Source organism: Anolis sagrei, chromosome 2, assembly GCF_037176765.1.
Source record: "Anolis sagrei isolate rAnoSag1 chromosome 2, rAnoSag1.mat, whole genome shotgun sequence".
Classification (NCBI taxonomy): domain Eukaryota; kingdom Metazoa; phylum Chordata; class Lepidosauria; order Squamata; family Dactyloidae; genus Anolis; species Anolis sagrei.
The window spans coordinates 35,111,926-35,132,209 of NC_090022.1; the positions used below are offsets into that span (position 1 = coordinate 35,111,926).

General features: G+C 39.0%; 1 protein-coding gene across 14 annotated transcripts in view; it reads right to left on the reverse strand.

Annotated features, from left to right (window-relative positions):
* Positions 1-20,284, reverse strand: part of MAGI1 (membrane associated guanylate kinase, WW and PDZ domain containing 1) — a 595,596-nt gene that overhangs the window by 281,665 nt on the left and 293,647 nt on the right. For all 14 annotated transcript variants that reach the window (XM_067463460.1, XM_060766417.2, XM_060766416.2 and 11 more), the window contains exon 2: positions 2,676-2,792. In XM_067463460.1, the coding sequence (XP_067319561.1) occupies positions 2,676-2,792 (117 nt within the window). The remainder of the gene's footprint in view (positions 1-2,675; positions 2,793-20,284) is intronic.

Here is a 20,284-nt window from a genome sequence, read left to right on the forward strand (position 1 = left end):
ATTGGGAAATCAACTAAATAAGCAAGCAAGAAAAGCCATAACAACACCAAAAAAATAACAACACTTTATTTGTATTCCGCCCTCCCTCCTCAGAGGGACTCAGGGTGGTTGCTTCCCACTTTCTGCTTTTCTTTGTTTGCTAGGTGGGCTTCACAAGTATACTTTCCTGTTTTCTTGGTGAGCTTGGAAGAGATCCCTTGCAGATATGAGGTCCATACTATATAATGGAGTACTGCTATCTGACCCCAGACCTAACATGCTAGTTGCTATGAGAACAGTTGTAAAGTAGTCACCCGGCTATTGCCTCTGATGCCAGTGCCAGTTTTACTGATGATTGGCTTTGGTGTGCCAACACAATATTCGTCTGACCTATCTTCTGTAAGGATTTCAAGGAAATAGTGCTGGACCTAGAGGTAAGAATCTGTTTTACATATTCTGGGCCATTAATCATCATTTCAGCACATCTATGGGTTTCAGCGATAACAATCAGCAGGCAGCCCTGCTCAGTGCAAGTGACCTTGTGAGCCGTTAACGTGTTTACCACATAATCAGCAGGGAATTCCATTTTCAAAATATAAGACTTCATAATCCATTAGCAATAGAGATTGGCCCAGAGCACTGGATTTTCTGGTCACGTGTATCAAAGAATAAAAAAAAAAGTATGCAGCCAGATTAAGCTTTAGCTTTGGGTTAAAAAAAAAAAAAGACACTCTTCCTCCCACAATCTCATGCCATCTCCAAGCTGCTATACATATAGTAGCTTCATTCACTTTCCATCCAGTGTATCTTTATTATATGCAAAACATGTAAAAACAGCTAACTTGTAGAAAACACAAGGAGGGGTTGAAAGAATGCTGTGTAAGTAAAGGTAACATGTGTAACGGCTAACTTTCCTTTTCAGGTTTCTCTGTTGGTTACATAACTAAGGCACAAATACATAGGTTTATATTAATAAGGGAACAGAAACATCTCTCATTCAGCATCACAACTCCATTTTTTAAACATTAAATTAAATAGCATGTCATTTTCTCCTCCCCCCCACACCTACACAAATCCAATTCTATAATCAGGGCCTTTGGTGAGATTAAAAAACAAGGAAAGTAGTTTAGTTCACAGTCAAGTCCAATAAATCAAAGAAAAGAATCAAGTCTAAAGCATTTCAGAACGTAACCTTGGCAACGCAGAAAAAAAATGCTTCAACAGAACTAAGGGTAATTTACTTTATTCGTCATTTCTAAAATTGGGGTTTTAAAAAAGGGGAAGATGATGTATGCAATGAAGTCAAACTACAGATCCAAAGGGTTCTGGTGGCAGTTTTCGGAGCACATGTCCTTATTCTGTACAAGCTCCAAAAACTGATGCTACATAATAACAGTAATATAATAATAACTTTATTTTTGTACCTTGCCTCCATCTCCTGAAGGGACTTGGGACAAGCCCAATCAACATAGATAAAATAACACATTAAAATTCATAAAAACAGCAACAAGCAAAATAAAACAATGGTATAACACAATATAAAACAATAATCAAACAGACAACCAGTAACCTGAAATACAACGGGCGAGGGGCCAATACAATCAGTTGTGAGGAAGAACTGATTGATAAAGTGCAAGTTTACCCTTTTATAACGATAGAAGCTGGTGTTGTTGGATCCATTTGGTTTTTCTCGTCCCAGCTATGAGAGCTACTTCTCTTTCCCCCATCAAATTTCTGATAGTGATGGAGTAAGAGCTCCTTAAGGAAAAACTCAGTTGGCACTGGATGTATGACTAATCCCCTTTACACCCTATCTCTCACTATTTAAATGCAAACAGAGTTATTCCAAATCCAAAAGGATCCAAAATATGAAACACTTCAGGTTTCAAGCATTGTAAATAAGAGAGACTCAACCTGTATTCCAACTTCATAAACATTTACCGCCCCCAACAAGGTCTACCAAACCAGGTTCAGCATCCCCATAATCTTCCCTGTACCCGCTCAGCATCTTATCTCAATGTCCACACCATAGTCTTTTTAGGATGCGAAATCTATAGATGAAGATCAGCAGTCTCAGAGTTCACAAACACTCTCAAAACAGAAGCTGCAAATATCAATCAAAATACACCATCATCGGCTATATGGACTGCTTCAATCTTCAGAGGAAGAAATTGTCAACTCATACCAACCAGATTTTTGTTTCGTTTCTTTTCTCTGTATCTCCCAGCTAACCAGTGATGAGGGGTTCTGGGAGCTCCAGGCCAAAAACATCTGAGGTGCTTAGACAGCCAACCATGTTCTTTATTGTTCTTTAACCCTTGATGTAAGCTGTCCTGAGTCCCTTCAGGGAGATGGGGCAGGGTACAAATAAAATGTATTATTATTATTTTCTAACACATCAGGCAGAAATATTTACTATTCCTTATTGCCTGATCTTCTAAACAGGGGATGTCAGGATATGTGTGATAGAGCTCTACCTGCCCACCATGAGATACTAGCTTTGAAACCACCATACACTGTAAAACCACCAATAATGCAAACTCAACATTTTCTCAGTTGCAACTAGAATCATTGCCATGGTATCAAAACCAGGTTTTCATATAGTAGCCCCACCAGCTGACATTAAAAGGTTGCCGTCAAAGGAAGCATGAGTTTTATTACACCAAATCCACTAGATGAGTTGTTAATTCACTTACAAGGCACAGCATGGCGATAAAGGTTATCTCTAATAGTCTGTTGCAGCTCATGATCTGGAGATCCTTTCTGAAACCTCTGGTTGAGATAATGTCTCAGATCTTTGTTCAGACGACTTCCTGCAGGAAATAAAGAAATCACAGTTGAGTATGAAAGGGATTAACATTTCCAGTCCAGGCACACACTAGACTTGCAATTTAAAGCTCCTCTGAATTATGGTGTGCTGCTTTTATGCATTTCTTCTGTAAATGGCTTATTACCAAAAATAACTTGCTGCAAACGTGCTATCTCTCTGGCTTTATAATTCATCTTTCTTCCTGCTGGTGTTAAAGAGATATTATTTCTCACTACTACTATATCGCTTTATTTTTCCTCCCTGGATGGAGAGAGAAAGGGCACAGATGACATGAGGAAAGGAAAAACTACTTAAAAAGAAGGCATTTCTTCTCGTCTTATATATCCCTAGAGAACAAGCAGAGCAAAAGGCAACACTAAATAATAATCCATCAGGCTTCAGAAATAAACAATAATTAATCCTGCAGTGTAGATGTACCCCAGGTTCTCACCTGTCACAGTTCTACCCTTTTGGTAAGAGTTAGCCGCACAACATTCATTGATCATGGGTAAGTCGACACAGGTCAATTTTCTGACTAAAATGTCTAAACTTGACTATAGAGTGCTGGTTTAAAAAAACCAGGTATAAAACAAATACCAAACAAGACGAGATGAAGACACAGGCCTGCTCATTCCAAACAACTACATTGATTTTGAACTCCACCACTTCCAGTGAAAGTTTAAACAAACACAGGCCAAAGAACTGGACCTTCATCTTGGCTGTCTTCTAGCCTCATCAGAAAAGTAAAAAAATAGGAGGAGAACAAACAGAATGTTTTCAGTGTAACAAGGGAAAAGAATGCACTTTCTTCTTTAAAACTTCAAATATCACACTTTTTCTGGCAACCAAGCTGGATATACACACGTACACATACATACGTATACATGTATATATATACATACATACATATACCTAGGTATTAGTCAAAATATTACAAAGTAATGAAATATTTGTAGAAGTAGGTGAAATATTAATGGGGTATATTGTGCAGCATCAGCATGTAAGATTTATGGAGAATATAAATCAAGGATGACTTCTTCTATGTTCATAATCATATACTTCAATAAGAGGACTCATTAGTTATTTGGTCACAGACCAGCAGGGACTTAATGTGCTGTAGTTAAAATGTGAATTTGAAACAGTTAATTAACAAATAATAACCAAGAATCTTCTAAGGTTTTCTATAGGAAGAGTTCTCCACTAGAGACTTCTGGGACTAATCACTGCTCTGGGATTTGAGAAAGAACAATTTTTATTAGTTCTGCTGAAACTCCACTAATTAGCTCCTGGCAGGGCAGAAGATCAGCCAACTTTTTTTTACTTCAAAAGGAACTCTTTGTCACACACACATCTACAATCTCCAAAGTTCCAGAAGTGCCCAAATTGATTTTCCAGATCATCATCATCGTCGTCGTCGTCGTCGTCATCGTCATAGGCTATCACTCGCAGTCAAGTGATTGTCTTCCAAGTGTAGAGTCTTGGTGGTGGTTCTGTAGGTGACTGTTGAGACCGATCTGGATCCACATATTTTCACAGTGAAGACATTGATTTCCAGATGGAAGGAGGTCACAACAACGGTTGGCTTGATGTGTCTTCCTCTTGACACGTTCCTCCCTTTTGCTGTTGTGACCTTGGTTTTGGAATTTCAGCCTGCAGAGGTTAAATAGTTTGCCATCTGTGTGATAGGTGATTTCCACACCAGTGGGAAGCTTCCCATCAACAAGGTGCAGAAACATGGCTATGAAGATGGACAATAAGGTTGGGGTGATAACACATCCCTGTTTGATACCTGATTTCACCTAAAATGGGTCACTTTGAGAGCCATTGCTGTCCAAGCTTTTTCTCTTCATGTCACCATTGGAGAGCAATACATTTATCCAGGCATTTTGAAGAGGATGGTTCAGAGAGCATTGTAATTCACTGTGTCAAATGCTTTTGTAAGGTCAATGAATGCCATGTACAGAGGCTGATTTTGTTCTTGGAGTTACCATGCAGTGAAGATCATATCTACTGTTTCTCTGGAGGACCAGAAGTCATTCTGGGATTCAAGGAGAATGTCTTCTGAGATAGGTAAAAGGTGGTTTGCAAGAATTCTTGTGAGGATTTTCCCAATGGAGGTTAAAAGGGAGATACCTCAATAGTTTCCACAACCTGTTCTTTCTCCTTTTTGGAAAAGGGTGATGATAGTGGCATTCTTGAAGTCTGTTGGGGTCTTCTCGGTCACCCATACCTTTTCAATGAGCTGGTGAAGTTGTTTCAGATCATGACTACCTTCTTTAAAGTTTTCAACAGGGATCCCATCAGGTCCACCGGCTCTGTTATTTTTTAATTGGCTAATGGCTTTGCTCACTCCTTCTAAACTAGCCAGTGCTGCAAGCTTCTCCCTGAGTTGTTGTTGCGGGGATTTGGAAGAGGACTTCTTTGGTTGTGTTTGAGCTGTGGTTAAGGTTATGATAGTGCTCTTTCCAATATAATGGAACTGATTTTTTGTCCTTTTGAAATTAGTACTATCTGATGAGTAAAGAGGGGGTATTCCATAACTGATCTTTAGATGATCTTTGTGGCATTTGATAATCCTTGTGTATAATGGAAAACTGTTAGGTGTTAGATTTTTTCAGCCTTTTTTGTCCACCAGATGTTCTTGAGTTCTCTGGTTCTTCCTTGGATCTCAGCTTTTGCTTAGCAGCACAGTAGGGATTTTGTTGCCATATTTGGAAGGTTTTCAGTTTCTTATTGATTAACTGTTGGATCTCTTTACAATTTCATCAAACCAGTCTTGATGTTTCTTAGGTTGGTATTCAAAGATTTCTTCACAGGCTGTAATTATAGAGGTCTTCAGTTTATTCCAATGTTCCTCAGCATTTTCAAAGTGTTCCATGGGTAGGTGATCCTCAAGTGTTGTTTGGAGAAGGGTTCATTTAGAGGGCTCGATAAAGGTTTAGGTGTTATTTTACACCTTATCTTTCTTCCTTGAAGTCTGTGTTTGGAGACAATCTTGATAGCCATTATGGATTGAATTAACCTGTGGTCTGTCCAGCAGTCATCAGCGCTTGTCATGGCTCTTGTAAGAAGCACATCACTGTGATATCTGTTACATATAATTACATAGTTTAAGAGGTGTCAATGCTTTGACCAGGGGTGCTTCCATGATACCTTTAACTTGTTTTTTTTTCTGGTAGAAGCACATGTTGGTGATGACATGGTTGTGTTCCACACATTTGGTGAGAAATAGGATGCCAACTGAGTTGCTGTTTCCAACCGTATCTTTCCCTATAGTCCCTAGCCACAGGTTGAAATCTCATCCAACTCTTGCATTAAAATCACCCAGGAGAAGGATTTTTACTTCCTTCAGTATCTCTGTTTTTCAGCTGTAAGTAAAACAAAAATCCTTTGTGTCTTCGTCAGCATCTAGTGTTGGTGCATAGTCGCTTATGATAGTTGTTGTTTGCTTTTGGCAAGATTAGTTTGGAGAAGTGGTTCTTAACCCGTGGGTCGTGGACTACCAGTGGGCCATGAGGACAAAAATCTTTTCTGCAAACCTCCTTCCTCTTTATTTATTTATTTTATTTCCGCTCCTTTCACAACAACTGCCACTCCTTCCCTGTCGCTGACTATGGCATATGTTCTGTATCAGAAACTAGAGCTGACATGGTCTATCCAACACAATTTTCTGAATCACCACCCCAATGTGAATCTAAAGTTGACCAAAAACTGATTGGTAACCCTTTTGGTACTAATGCTGGAGAATGGTCCCTGGTCAAAGTGGTTCCTGGTTAAGTAGTCCCTGGTCAAAAAACTGTTGGGAACCACTGGTTTGGAGGGTTGAGAGTCACTTGTTCTTACCAATGGGTGCTTCAGACAGATGATCCACCATGTTGTTCCAGATTGTGAAACTGATTCCATGTATTCTTCATTCTGGTTCAAGCAGTACCTTCCAGAAGAAGGTGTAGCCCCCTTTTTCTTCCAGCAGCTATCCCTTTCCTGATCTCTGGGTCTCTTGGAGTGCTGCTATATCGATGTTAAAGCTTTCAATAATAGCACTCCTGTGTTCAGGGCATTCGTTGTGTGTGCTATCCAACAGTGTCCATACATTCTACATTCTAAAATTCGGGGTTTTTTATTGCAAAGTGGTGACCTTGCTGGATGTGGTAATCTAGTCACAGATAAATGAGGCAGACTATGTTTCGGCCATTTTTAACCCCCTCCCCAAACAGGGGAGGAGAGTGAATCCTAAATAAGGCTGCTCAGTCATGGATACAGGCTGTCAGATTTCTCACCTGCCTCTGACTTTCATTTAGAATGACTTAATCCATATCCACCACCCATGTGCCAGTCTGTGGCTAGGGACTTCCAGATTTCACAGCCTTGCCCCCATCACCACTGACTGACTTATGTTGGTTTTCTTTTCTTTTTCTTAGAAGACACCTGTACATGAATTGGTTTTATGTGGGAAGATCAGTGCACACCTTATTAACAATAGTCTTCACAGAGAGTTCAGATCCATTGGTGTGGTTAACCTGATGACCAATGGCCTCCCATCTGTTGCAGCCTTCTTCCACCTTCAAAGTCATTGTAACATGTACCATGTTATTGTCCACCTGCTCCGCCATTGAGGACTTCAGATTGTGCTTGGTATGGTTCCTCCTCTGTGACCTTGCTGCCCTGTGAGACCCCCCTGGGAGCACATGACTCCAATGGCTTCACCCACAGGTTGGAACAAACAAGCCCCTTCACCATGATAAGATGACAATCCATGGAAGGGGCAATTTTCCAGGCACATAGAAGGATTAAGGACTAATAAAGCAAGCTCACACAGATTTGAAAATACTCCTTCAAAATCCTACCATCATCCTCTTTCAATTTCACAGTGCATTCACAACAATTTCACAGTAACTGCATAGGCACATGATAACACTTGTTAAATATCTAAAAGGCTATCATAAAGAAGAGGGGGCAGATTTGTCCTCCTGCTGCCCCAGAGAGTAGGAATAAGTCTAATGGTTTTCAATTACTGGAAGGTAGACTTCAACTGAACATTAGAATGAACTTCTTTTCTGAACTGTTTAGCAATGGAACCAATTACCCAGAGAGGTGGTATGACCTCTTTTCTGGATGTCTTCAAAAAAAGGTTGGATAGTGACCTGCTGGGGATGCACTTAGTTGGATTTTCTGCATTGATTAGGGGGTTAGATTTGATGGTCTACCAATGATTCTGTTAGTCAAATATTTTCTGTTCAACTAAATGACACTTACATACAAGCAGAAGCACCTGGGGGTTACCTTTCCGTAAAGAGATCCTGAACAGATTTGCTGTATGTTAATGATATAAATATACAGCAGACTGTGTGACTCTTGATGTGATTGTGTACTATATAAAAAACAAATACAGGCCTAGCAGACATGAAAGTAATTATGATTAAACATTAGGAAGAATACGATAGGAGTTATTAAACAGTTGAATATATTACTTAGGAAAGTTGTTGGCCATCTTTTTATTGTAGAGCTTTTAAGAGAGTATAAATGGCCATGTCTTAAGAAGTTGAGTCTCCTTAGCTTGTAGAGGAAAAGTCTAAAGAGATGATGTAATAACTATCTTTAAATATCTGAAGGAATGTCATGTAAAACATGGAGTCGCCTTGTTTTCTGGTGTTCTGCAGAAAAAACCAGGAATGAATAATTTCAAATAATATGAAGAGAGGTTTGACCAAAACATTAAGGGCTTCTTGGCTGTTGCTTAATAGTAGACTAGCTCAGAAGGTAGCAGCCTCTCCCACTTTGGAAGTCTTAAAACAGAAGTTTAAGCATCTTTCAGGACCGCCATAACTGTATGGCAGGAGATTTGGCGAGATGACCTTTGTGGTCCCTTCCAACTGCCAGATTGTATGAGTTGATGATTCACCCACAGACGCTTTGAATTCCTGCACCACCAGGGTGTTGGACAAGATGGTTCTTGTAAATCTTGTAAATCCCTTCCAAGTATTAGATTCAAAATTAGAATTTTTCATTATTTTTGGATATACAGAAGTAGGATGCATTATAGGGAAAGGATGCATATTTGGCTATCTGGAAAGGGCATCGTTCTTAAACAAAGATTAAATATCAAGTCGTTGCTAACTCCGTATGATCACTGAGATAAGCTAACTGAATAAACACAACAAACACCATTGATCAGCAGAGGAAAAAGTGTGCTGCTGCACCTATTAAACATTCAATGGAGAATCAAATGGAAATCTTGTCTTAGCGGATCACATTGTCAGCAAATCCTGGAATCAATGTTAACAAATGCAAGGATAATGGGGAAACCAGAGGAGAAATCACAGAGTTGAAAGAAGCCTATAACTGTCAATCCTGACTACAGCTTACTCACAAATGAACAAGTCCAAATCCATGAATTCTTCTTCAATCAGCCATTTTATTTTAAATATTTCTAAACTATACCCTTATTTTAGATTTAATATTATCAACACTGAGGGGGGCTTCTGACTGAATAAACACTGGTGGCTGGGGTTGTAAAAATGCAATATTATTATTTTCAACCCCTGACTGCTTTGGGATAAGAGATACTGAGGACTAATTAATATAATATAGCCCTGAACATTTCCAGTCATTGCTGGCTGTCTGCTGCTTTCTCTAGTTTCCTTTCATTTATCCTCTGCAGCAAGCATAATCAGGGTCATAAACTATACCCCTGAATAAGAAGAAAACTGCTTGTGCAGGGATAGGTCAAGGCCAGCCCACAATGGTCTGTGACCTACATTAGGGCTCCGCAGATAGATAATGCTCACAACTCTCCCCGCCTCTTCTTCTCTCAGATAAATGAACAGTTTTCATTGCTTTTCTGGAAAGTAAATGGCATAGTTTCCAAGAGCTAGTGTTGCATAGTAAAGCTGAATTTTTCCAGTGTGATTCTTATCAAAAGAAGCAGCAGCCATCTGAAGGTCTCAAGACATTTTTCATTGTGTATTAAGGCACTTATCGTTTAATATGGCATCTGAAAGACACCCATCCTCATCCTGCCTAGCATCCTTTCTCATTTTCTCCTGCAGGGATGACAATTTAAGGCACAACTGGTTCTTATGGAAATTAGAATACCAATCTTAGACCCACACATTTTCAGCTGGGAAGAATTATTTATTTATTTATTGACCTTGTTTTATACCCCGCCCTCACTCCCTCATTGAGGGACTCAGAGTGGCTAAGAATCATGATGATATTTATTTATATCCCACTTTTTCTCTGTTAAGGATAAGGCTGAATGTTCTATACCAAAGCTTTCCAAACTGTGTGTTGCAATACATTAGTGTGTTGACTACAGTGTCTAGGCATGTCATACGAACATAACTTGGAAATATATGTCATTATCTTACAAATCATATCTTTTAAAAATATAAATGAAGTGTATTCATGAGCTGTATTGTGTCCCCATACATTCCATTATTACAATTTAGGTATATGTCAATTTTTCTCATAACAGGCTGGTTTTACTTTCGATTTGCTAGTAAAACTGAATTGCAAAATGATGCATGACTAAAAAGTATGTCACCAAAATGAAATGTTCGGAAACCTCTACTCTGTACGTTGATAAAGTCTTTAAAAACATCAGTGTTTTCTGGAGGGTAGGTGGGGCAAACATCTTTAAAAGTAGCTATCTCTTTGCAAACCAAAAAGTCATAATCCAAAGTTCTAAACCTCAATTTAGCTTAAATTCTGCAAAAATACTATTTTTATAACTCCTCATAGCAGACATCTCAACTACTGCATATCTGCCCTGATGGAAACATAGGATAAGCTTTAAAAGAATAGTCATTAAAAAGAAAAACAATAGATATAAACAATGCGGGGCACCTGGCTTGAGAGTCAAAAAGATCTTGGTGTCCTTGTGGACAACAAGTTTAAACATGAGCCAACAATGTGATGCGGTAGCTTAAAAAGCCAATCAGATTTTGGTCTGCATAAATAGGAGTATAGTGTCTAGATCCAGGGAAGTCATGTATAAAGGCACATAGTGTGGCCAAACAATATAACTGTTATGAGGGAATGTCTCTCTATTTAACTTCCGCTGCCACCATAAACTGAATGAACAGGAACCCTCTAGCTGGTTAAACTATTAAAAAGGCTTTTTAGACCACCAAGTACTGTGTCTTTTAAATGGCTTCTCTGAAGAAAAACAGGTGAGGTTGAATAGGAAAAGGGACTAAATCCACAAATGTACACTGGACTCAGGCTTTTAAGTTTCAAAATAAACAAGGAAAGTTTATTGAATATAGTACATAAGAAAGTGTAAATGCTGTTTAATAGGCTTGACTGTTACAGATAAAATGTTCTGGTACTTGAAAGCATAACGGTTGCATGAGAATGGTTCTTTCTTTGTTACAAATATAAAAACCCAGCTATTTTCCCCCTAAATAGCTGTACCCAGTTTGCCACAGCTTACTTCGCTGCCAAACTTCAGGCAAACTGCCTATTCTTAACACGAACTCCTAAAACTTCTGTAATCCTGCTCTAACTCTAACATCAACAGACTGACTCACTGAAAAAGCTTCTTTCTTTCCCTCCAAACAGTCTAACTCTGCCCCCCTTTAATAAACCAATCCTGGCTGTTTCAAGGCTGGCTCAGGCCTAGGCCACTCCCCCTCTCTGAAATGGAGTTTTCCCTAAACTAAAATGGCTCCTGCTGCCCTCTGCCAGGCCTTCTAAGGCTGAAACTAACTAGCCTGCCTCTCCTAGGCCCTGCAACCCAGGCTGGTAAGGTAAGGGATCTTCACATCATGCTACCACTCTATTCTGCCTTAGTTAGACCACATCTGGAACACTGTGTCTAATTCTGTGCACCACAATTTAAGGGAGATATCAACAAGCTGGAATGTGTCCAGAGGAGGGTGACTGAAATGATCAAGGGTCTGGAGACCAAGTCCTACAAGAAGCAGCTGAAAGAGCTGGGCATGTTTAGCCTGAAGAAGAGAAAGTTGAGAGGAGACATGATGGCCATGTATAAATATGTGAGGGGAAGTCATAGGGAGGAGGGAGCAAGCTTGTTTTCTACTGCCCTGGAGACTAGGACATGGAACAATGGCTTCAAACTTCAGGAAAAGAGTTCCACCTGAACATTAGGAAGAACTTCCTGACTGTAAGAGCAGTGGAACTCTCTGCCACAAAGTGTGGTGGAGGCTCCCTCTTTGGAGGCTTTTAGACAGAGGCCGGATGGCCATCTGTCAGGGGTGCTTTGCATATGATTTTCATGCTTCTTGGGAGGGGGTTGTACTGGATGGCCTACAAGGTTTCTTACAACTTTACGATTCTATGAACGGTTTATGAAAGTGAGCAATCACCCTTCAATAAAGCCTGTAATATTATGCAGAGTAGTTGTTCACGTGCTGTTTTCACCCATTTGTATATCCTGTTTTTCCAGTTTAATTTCCTGGGAAGGATCCCCTCCCTTAAGAGTTCCTAATGGTTTATGTATCTGTGTGACTTTGAATGTGAGTTCCTATACAGATATGAATCAAATGCATCTCATAATAAATTACAAAGCAGGGCTGGTTAATACTCCTGAAACATGGGAAACTTTGTGTATACATTTCACACAGCTAAGGAGGCAACCTCTTGATCCATTGCAGTTGCCATCCTGGTCTAAGTGGAGGAAAAAATCACACATTTTGTTCCTGACTGAGCAAATGACAGTGTCACAAGGATTCTTCTTCGTTGCTAGGAATAAGATTTCTCCAGAAAGTGAAAGGCTTCAGATTACCAGCTTGGATACACAGAGAAAGAAAAATAGCTCAGGCACAATTACAGTATCCAAAAAAAGGAGCATCAAAGCAATACTTTTTCAGTATTTGTGTGTCTTTAAAGAATACAGGTTAGCATGTATTCTTTAAAGACACACCAATACATGGCCGTAAGCATCTAAAATATTGTGTCTGCCAAATAACTAATCCCAGGAGCTGCTGCACAAATGATAACATTTTGAGCCTATATTACTTCATTCTATTCCATCCTGGCCTTCCAGCTGCAGGCCAAAAGTGATTATAAGTAATGGGGCTATAAAAGCCATTCAATAATTAGAGCCCTCACTGGCCATATGCCAGCAGTGACAAAAGAGAGTGATTTATGTAAGTGAGGGATGTTACATCTGCCATTCCACAGTTTGCATAGCATTGTGGCTTTCAGGTCAAAGCTTAGTCCTGCTCAGTGAAGCATTTGCCATGGTAGGAAAAGGAAGGAAGGAAGGAAGGAAGGAAGGAAACAGCAATAAATGAGCTGACACTTGTCAAAGCTGTTTATTTTTTATCTTTTTAAGAACTAATCATATTGTGGATGATGGTGTTTGGTGTGGTTTGTTCACACTCAGAGGCTGGCTGCTCTAGTAATGTTAAAGAATAAATTTTCCCCCAGATCAAATCATACAGTGGCTTAGCTGACTTTTTTGACTCACATACCAGTAATCACGATACATGTTATCTTCACTAAATTGTATAGAACAGGAAAAGTTGGAGAATGGGAGTCAGCAGTTTTGAAACACATGGTTCCAAATGGAAGCAGAAGTCCATTCTCATCTATATAAATAAAAATGCCATGTTAGTTTGTGGGATTAACATAACTCAAAAACCACTAGGTGAATTGACACCATATCTGGACACAATACACCTATTAGGCCAACAAGTGACCATCACTCACAAAAACACTGAAAAACACAGCAGAAAAGACTTAAAAAGCCAAAAAAATAAAATAAAAAATACATTACAATGCATGTGCAAAACCACATATATACACATACATGCACACACAAAACACATATACACAGACTGGGCCACAGCAACATGTGGCAGGGGACAGCTAGATAGATAGATAGATAGATAGATAGATAGATAGATAGATAGATAAGAAAAGAGGCTAAAATCAGAGGTCAAGATTACACTAATTTTGAAAAATGGGGGGGGGGGAGCAAAGACATGATGACACAGAACAAGACCTGTTCACAGGGGGGAGCCCTGTCTGGGCCTTTAAAATGGTACAATATAAGAAAATTAAGAGTTACAACCCTCTTGTTGTTATATTTATTTATTCATATCCTATTATTGCTATGTAATTGAGACACAAAGTTACTCATTTTTCTGGGAGAAAAAAAAACCCTACCACTCATGCCTCTGTTTCTCCTCTCTTGATTCAGATAAACTATGCCCTCTTAGAAGTCAGTTCTAAAACCAAAGTTGACATTTGCACCCTATATGTGTGTAATCAAAGCCTTTCATGCTTATTACTATATGTCAAACCTATAGAGAAGTAATGGCCCCTTGGAGGCACAGTGGGTTAAACCACTGAGCTGCTGAATTTGCAGACTGAATGTTTGATGGTTCAAATCTGGGGAGCAGAGTGAGTTCACATTGTTAGGCCCAGCTTCTGCCGACCTAGCAGTTCAAAAACATGTGAATGTGAGTAGATCAATAGGTACCGCTTCTGCAGGAAGGAAATGGTGCTCCATGCAGTCATGCTGGACATATGATGTTGGAGGCATCTACGGACAACGTTGGCTCTTTGGCTTGGAAATGGAGATGAATACTAACCCTCAGAATCAGGCATGACTAGACTTAATGTCGAGATAAACCTTTACCTTTTCTTATAGAGAAGTAAGAACACTGAGAGGAATATAATTTAGTTTCAATACAACCAACAAAGATTAGAGATATTTAGAAGTTACTAAGAGATAAACTGATGTATATGGATATCCTGGATTCTTTGGTATTTATCCAAAGCAAGAAGCAAACTCTACCTCTGTTTGGGGAAGTGAGAAGACAGCAGATTTTCCCCATATTTATATGGGGAAATATTCTGCTAAGAGAGAACAGAAGTAACTGACACTTTTTTGGATGCCAAAGACATTTTCCCTGAAATCACCAAAAGCCTAAGAACTGTGACATTTCCTTATGCCTTTTTGCTTGTCCTTGGATCTCTTTGAAGTATATTCATCAAGCACAGGCCAACTTAGGAAAAGAAAAGGGACGCCTGTCTTCAAAACCTCTCTGGCTCTGACACCAAAGAGTAAAGGTGAGGAAAGATGAGACAAGGTTGTCTGAGGGATCACATTCAAGAGGATGATTGAAATGAAAATTTCTAGGCCAAGTTAAAAATCAAGAGTGAGCTGTAAGCAGATCAAAAAGTTCACAGCTGAGCATTTTGGGGGTGGAACAGCATTGGATAATGACCTGTGAGAATCAAAGGAAGGGAGGGGGGAATGACTATTAGACCAAAACATACTTTGGCAAGAAAATCAATTTGAATTTAAAAATAAACATTTGGTATTTACTAACTCTCTCCGGTCTTGGAGTACCTGAAAAGACGTGAACTAGCATTTTAGACATTTAACTGCAACATTATCAGGAGTCTACAAATTATGCCTGGCTGATTATGAATGGAAAGGTAGAAAAAAATAATGATTTACTTGCATAGAACAAAGCTTTGTGCATGCTCAGAACAATTCAAAACATTTATGTTAAGGAATTCTCTGCCCTAGATTCGCTGATTCATCTTTGCAGTCTGCTGGTTATTTCTGGACCTGCAATGGATTGGCATCCCACAGATCAAATAAAACCATCATTATTTACTAATTTTAGCATGACTCCTTACTAACCTTTAACCAAAAAAAAAAAAAGGTGGTTGAGGGGCGAATGAAAAGTGTGCTGGCGGGCAGGAGTGAGTGGAAATGAAATAAATAGGAGAAAAGAGATGGAGACTAATGGTAAAACTTAACAGAACAGACTTCAAGATGAAATCCCATTGTTTAGGTCAGGCATTGGGCAATTTTTTTGGCTTGGGGACGCATTGTGAGCCCAGCCAGGAGGGCCAGGCTAGCAGGGCAGGGGCCCCGGTCATCCTCAGGTTGTCCTGGCATAAGGACGGGGCTGTGCACCCCATCCTTATTCTGGAAGGAAGGCTAGACACATGAGCTGTCTTCTTGGCATTATGTCTGGCAGAGAGCAAGACAGGAGGTGGCCGAGAGTGCTCCAGGGGGCTCTCAGCCACCGCATGCCTTCCTCAAGCCATCTCCCAGCATAAGGATGGGGTTGCTCATATCGTCCTTATGCCAGGAGGAGGGCGAGACACATGATAGCTGAGAGTGCTCCAGAGGGCTCTCAGCTGCTACATGCCTTCCTCCCCCAAATTTTTGCCATAAGGATATGACAGGCTGCTATGTACTTTTGCCAAGAGGACTGGGAAAATAAGGAGTGCTTATGGTAATCACCCAGAGGAACATATTGAACCCCCAGGCCTTAGTTTGCTCATACCTGGTTTAGGCACATCTTTCCCAACCTGACAATTTCCAGGAGTGTTGAACTTCCACTATCCCCAGGCAGCAAATCTGTTATGAGCTATGTTGTCCCCTTGAAAAAATGTTGGGAAAATAACACTTTTGAAAGAAGCAAATTAAAAAGTGTCCCTGCAGGTCATCAGTGATAATCTCCATGCTATTCCGTACAAGTCCCATGATTATGTTTTCAAAAGTAGCATTTTAAGCAAAGAATTTGACAAACAATTGTGAAAGATGAATTATTAGGACGGGTGACAACAAATTACAGTAACCTCACTAACTTGTGATATTTGTTTGCTGTGGTGTGTCTTCAAATTAATTCCAATTGATGGTGAACCTATCACAGGGTTTTCTTGGCAAGATTCATTCCAAGGAGCTGGCCATTATCTTCCTCTGAGGCTAAGTGAAAAGAACTTACCCAAGGTCACGCAGTGGGTTTTCATGGCCTCCAGAGTTGGAGTCCACTATACTATGCTGGTTCTGTAATATTTACCATGAAGAAGTCAATCTCAAAACCTAGCTATGCTATAAACTGAATGGCTAAAAATACACAAATAGAAAGATTTGAGTCCGGCTGTAAAGATCCCCCAGATCGGGTTGCATAAATATTAAAGTCAAAGTTATACATGCTGTCCTAATGCTGTCCTCTGAAAATGACTGTAGCACACAGGGATCCAAATTTATGTTTCACATGCCTGAATATTAATAGAAGATTATCATATTATATAATGGAATAATACATGCTGGTCCCAAGTTTGCAAGGCTTTAAAAAGGACCAAAAGGCATACTTGTTATTTACTAATTTCTTTTTAAGGAGGTTTTATAGACTTCTGAAGTGGAATGGCTTTGGCTAAAAATGTTTCTTTATTGAATATTACTAGTTTACTGGGCTCGACATTAAAAAAATAGATCTCTGAAATAAAGAAATCATAGACTATATAGCAACATAAACAATAGTCTACATGAAGCCTGAACATCCCCCAATATTTCTATTTTTTCCCCTCTGATTTTGGAATAGTTGCATATTGCATACTTAGTGAGACATCTTGGAAATGGGACCCAAATCTAAACATGAAATTAATTTCTGTTGCATATACCCCTTATGCACTTGACATGGAGACAGTTTTATTTGCAAAATTTTAATACTTTTGTGCATAACACAAGATTTGTATACATTGAACCATCAGAAAGCATGTATCAGTGTCTCAGCCACCCACATGGATAGTTTTGTAGTACTTCAGATTTGGGAATTCCTGATATGGGATACTCAACCTAAACTCAAATCACTGGATTTTTGGCAATTACAACCACCAGAAGATCAATCTGCATTGCACTCACAAAAGGGAAAATGCCGAACTAGATGGGAATTTGGGCTGACCCAGTAGGGTTCTCATTATATTGTTAAAATGCACGGGATACAAATACATATTGAGATGCTGAGGATCCATGTTTTTATTGGTTTTTTATTGATTGTGTGGTTTTATATTTATGCTAAATATTTTTAATTGTGATTTATGCTGTTGGGGGCATTGAATTGTGCCATTGTATAAACTGCCTTGAGTCGAATTTGGGCCGAGAAAGGCGATATATAAAGATGGTAAATAAATAAATAAATATAACTATAGTATCCTATTTCTCAGCTGCAACTGATAACTGATCTAATTCAAACCAAGCAGGCTGAAAGGGGAGGGGAGTCATCAACAACTGCAGATCAGCACAAAAGCACTCAACTCCCCCTTCTGTTGAGCACAATGCAACACATTCATCAGCCAAGTCAGATTGTTTAATAACATACTACTGCAAAACAACATTACTGCTTTTATTCCCCCTCCCGTTGCTGCTTCTCATCTGGTTCAGATCTTGAGTATAAAATGAACAGGACTGCGGATATTTCTCCCTACTCCTCCAATCATTTGACTTGCACCCTGTACATGATTGCAATGGGCCACTGGTATCTCCTGAGCTTCAATTCCAGGATACAGAAATCTGTCGATGCTCAAGTCCCAGTATATACCGTGACATAGTGAACTGAAGTCTCTTATATAAAATGGTAAAATCAAGGTTTGTTTGTTTGTTTGTTTTGGGTTTTTAACAGATATTTTTCAAGCCATTTATGGTTGATTCCTTTGCATGATGTCCTGGACACTTTGTTTTTTTTCTCTTCCTTTTTTATGGTTTGTGCCTAAATCTGCTTTTAGTGTTTTGATTGTTTAATTACTTTTAACTTTTGCACATTGGAATCTTTCACTGAGTTTGTTTCAAATACTGTACACCGCTTTGAATCCCAAACAGAGAAAGGGGGGGGGGGGCATAGATGAATATAAAATAAATACAATAGCAGTAAGAACAACAACCACAAAATATTGTAACCAGGAATGTAATGTTCTTACAGCATACATATCCCCTTATCTTTTTACCCAAATGGGGAACAGGTTCATCTAAACTACAGAATACTTCTTTGAGCATATCAGTTAAATTTTAAAAGCACAGAGATGTACTGTCTCAAAAACACTCAGAAGGGAAAAAGTGCTGGATTGAAATATTCACTGCCTAGTAGATAAGACAGTGTGTGTATTTAATAAAGCAGTTAGAATCAAGCAAATAGCTTGTAGACTTGGCACCAGAGAGAGTTGACCAAGTAAATTGGAATAATAATAATAATAATAATAATAATAATAATAATAGTAATAATAGCCAAATGAAACCAGGTTTATTTTCAAAAATGAAATGTATTAATGTGAGGGACTCTGATATACTTTTAAAATAAAATATTGTTTTATGGAATTGCGGTAATTTGGTTTTGAATAACAGCAGTAATTGGGTAAGTAGGTGGCAGGAGGGGCTAAATGAATAGAATATTGGAATGGAGGTGGTGATTAGGATAATGTTTGAAGGAATCCGAGTAAGAGGTTTGAATGACAGTTGGTTTGGCCATTAGGAGTTAAGATTGATGTGGGATGAAGGAACAGGATTAGGGTTAAGAGAGTCAGACTAGATTAGGAATTATTGGATGCAGTTTAAGAATCATATTTTTAAAAGACGTGTATAAATTATAGTAAAATATTTGTTATAATTATTAATCTGTTTCATTATGTTCAACTTCTATCATTAATAAAGTATTATTTTAGTGTATCATATGCTTTTAACCTCCACCCACACTATACAAACAAAGATTGGGTTCAGACATTTAGCGGACATTTACGAAGAACATTATATCTGGTTGGGAAAGTGGTGAAACAAGGGAAGGGAACCTCACTTGTGGACAACAAGAAGAAATAATGTTTGATCGCTAGGTTCTAAGCTGCCATATGGTTTCAACAAAGAAGAAATGATCTCCATATTTTGAGTCTAGCTCCAACGCTCCTTGGTCTCAGAAACTGGTGCAAGACCAATTGTCACTGCTGTGATATTTGAAGAAAGGGAAAATAGCCAGGCAGAACTCCATCATGTCTTGGTCCAAGAGGATAATGAGAAACCAAGCCATCTATCATTGTTCTGGACTTGCAGGAAGAGAAGAACCAGCAGGTGGAGAATTATATGTATGATGATGATATGGATAATTCTAATGCTCATGTGCAAGGAGGGGACGCAGGTCAAGGGAGATTCCTAACCAGCCAGAGAGTCTATTTGCATGAGGATCGCCTTTTGCACAAATACCTGTATTCACACATCAAAATGAATGTATGAAAGTAAGCATCTGGGACTGGACCTACTGCTGTAGATCTACCTCCCTTCCTCCAAAAACACGTGAATTGAACATCTAAGAACATGTTCACTGCTGAACATCAAAATGGGACTCCGGATGGCACAAAGTGAGGATCACACAGGTGGTAAAGAAGAAAAGAAGACATTGTACTTATTTCCCATCATGTAGAGCATGTGATGTTATTAAAAGAACCTTTTCACAAAAGAGGGAAAAGTCTAATATTAGAAACCAATAATATCCAGTCACTAGAAAAGCAGGCCCTAGATATTTTTTAAAAAAATACACTAATTTATTTCTCAGGCAGTTAAATATTTATACCTTCAATGCTTAAAAGATCTGATCTCTGAACTGTCCTTTTCAACAAGCACTCAGTATCTGACTCAGTAGTATAGGATGTGCAGCTAGGTCAACAAAAATAAGTAGAATTAAGTTTTTTGAATGCATGACTGTACAAAAACTGTGAACTTTTTTGCATCAAAATAAT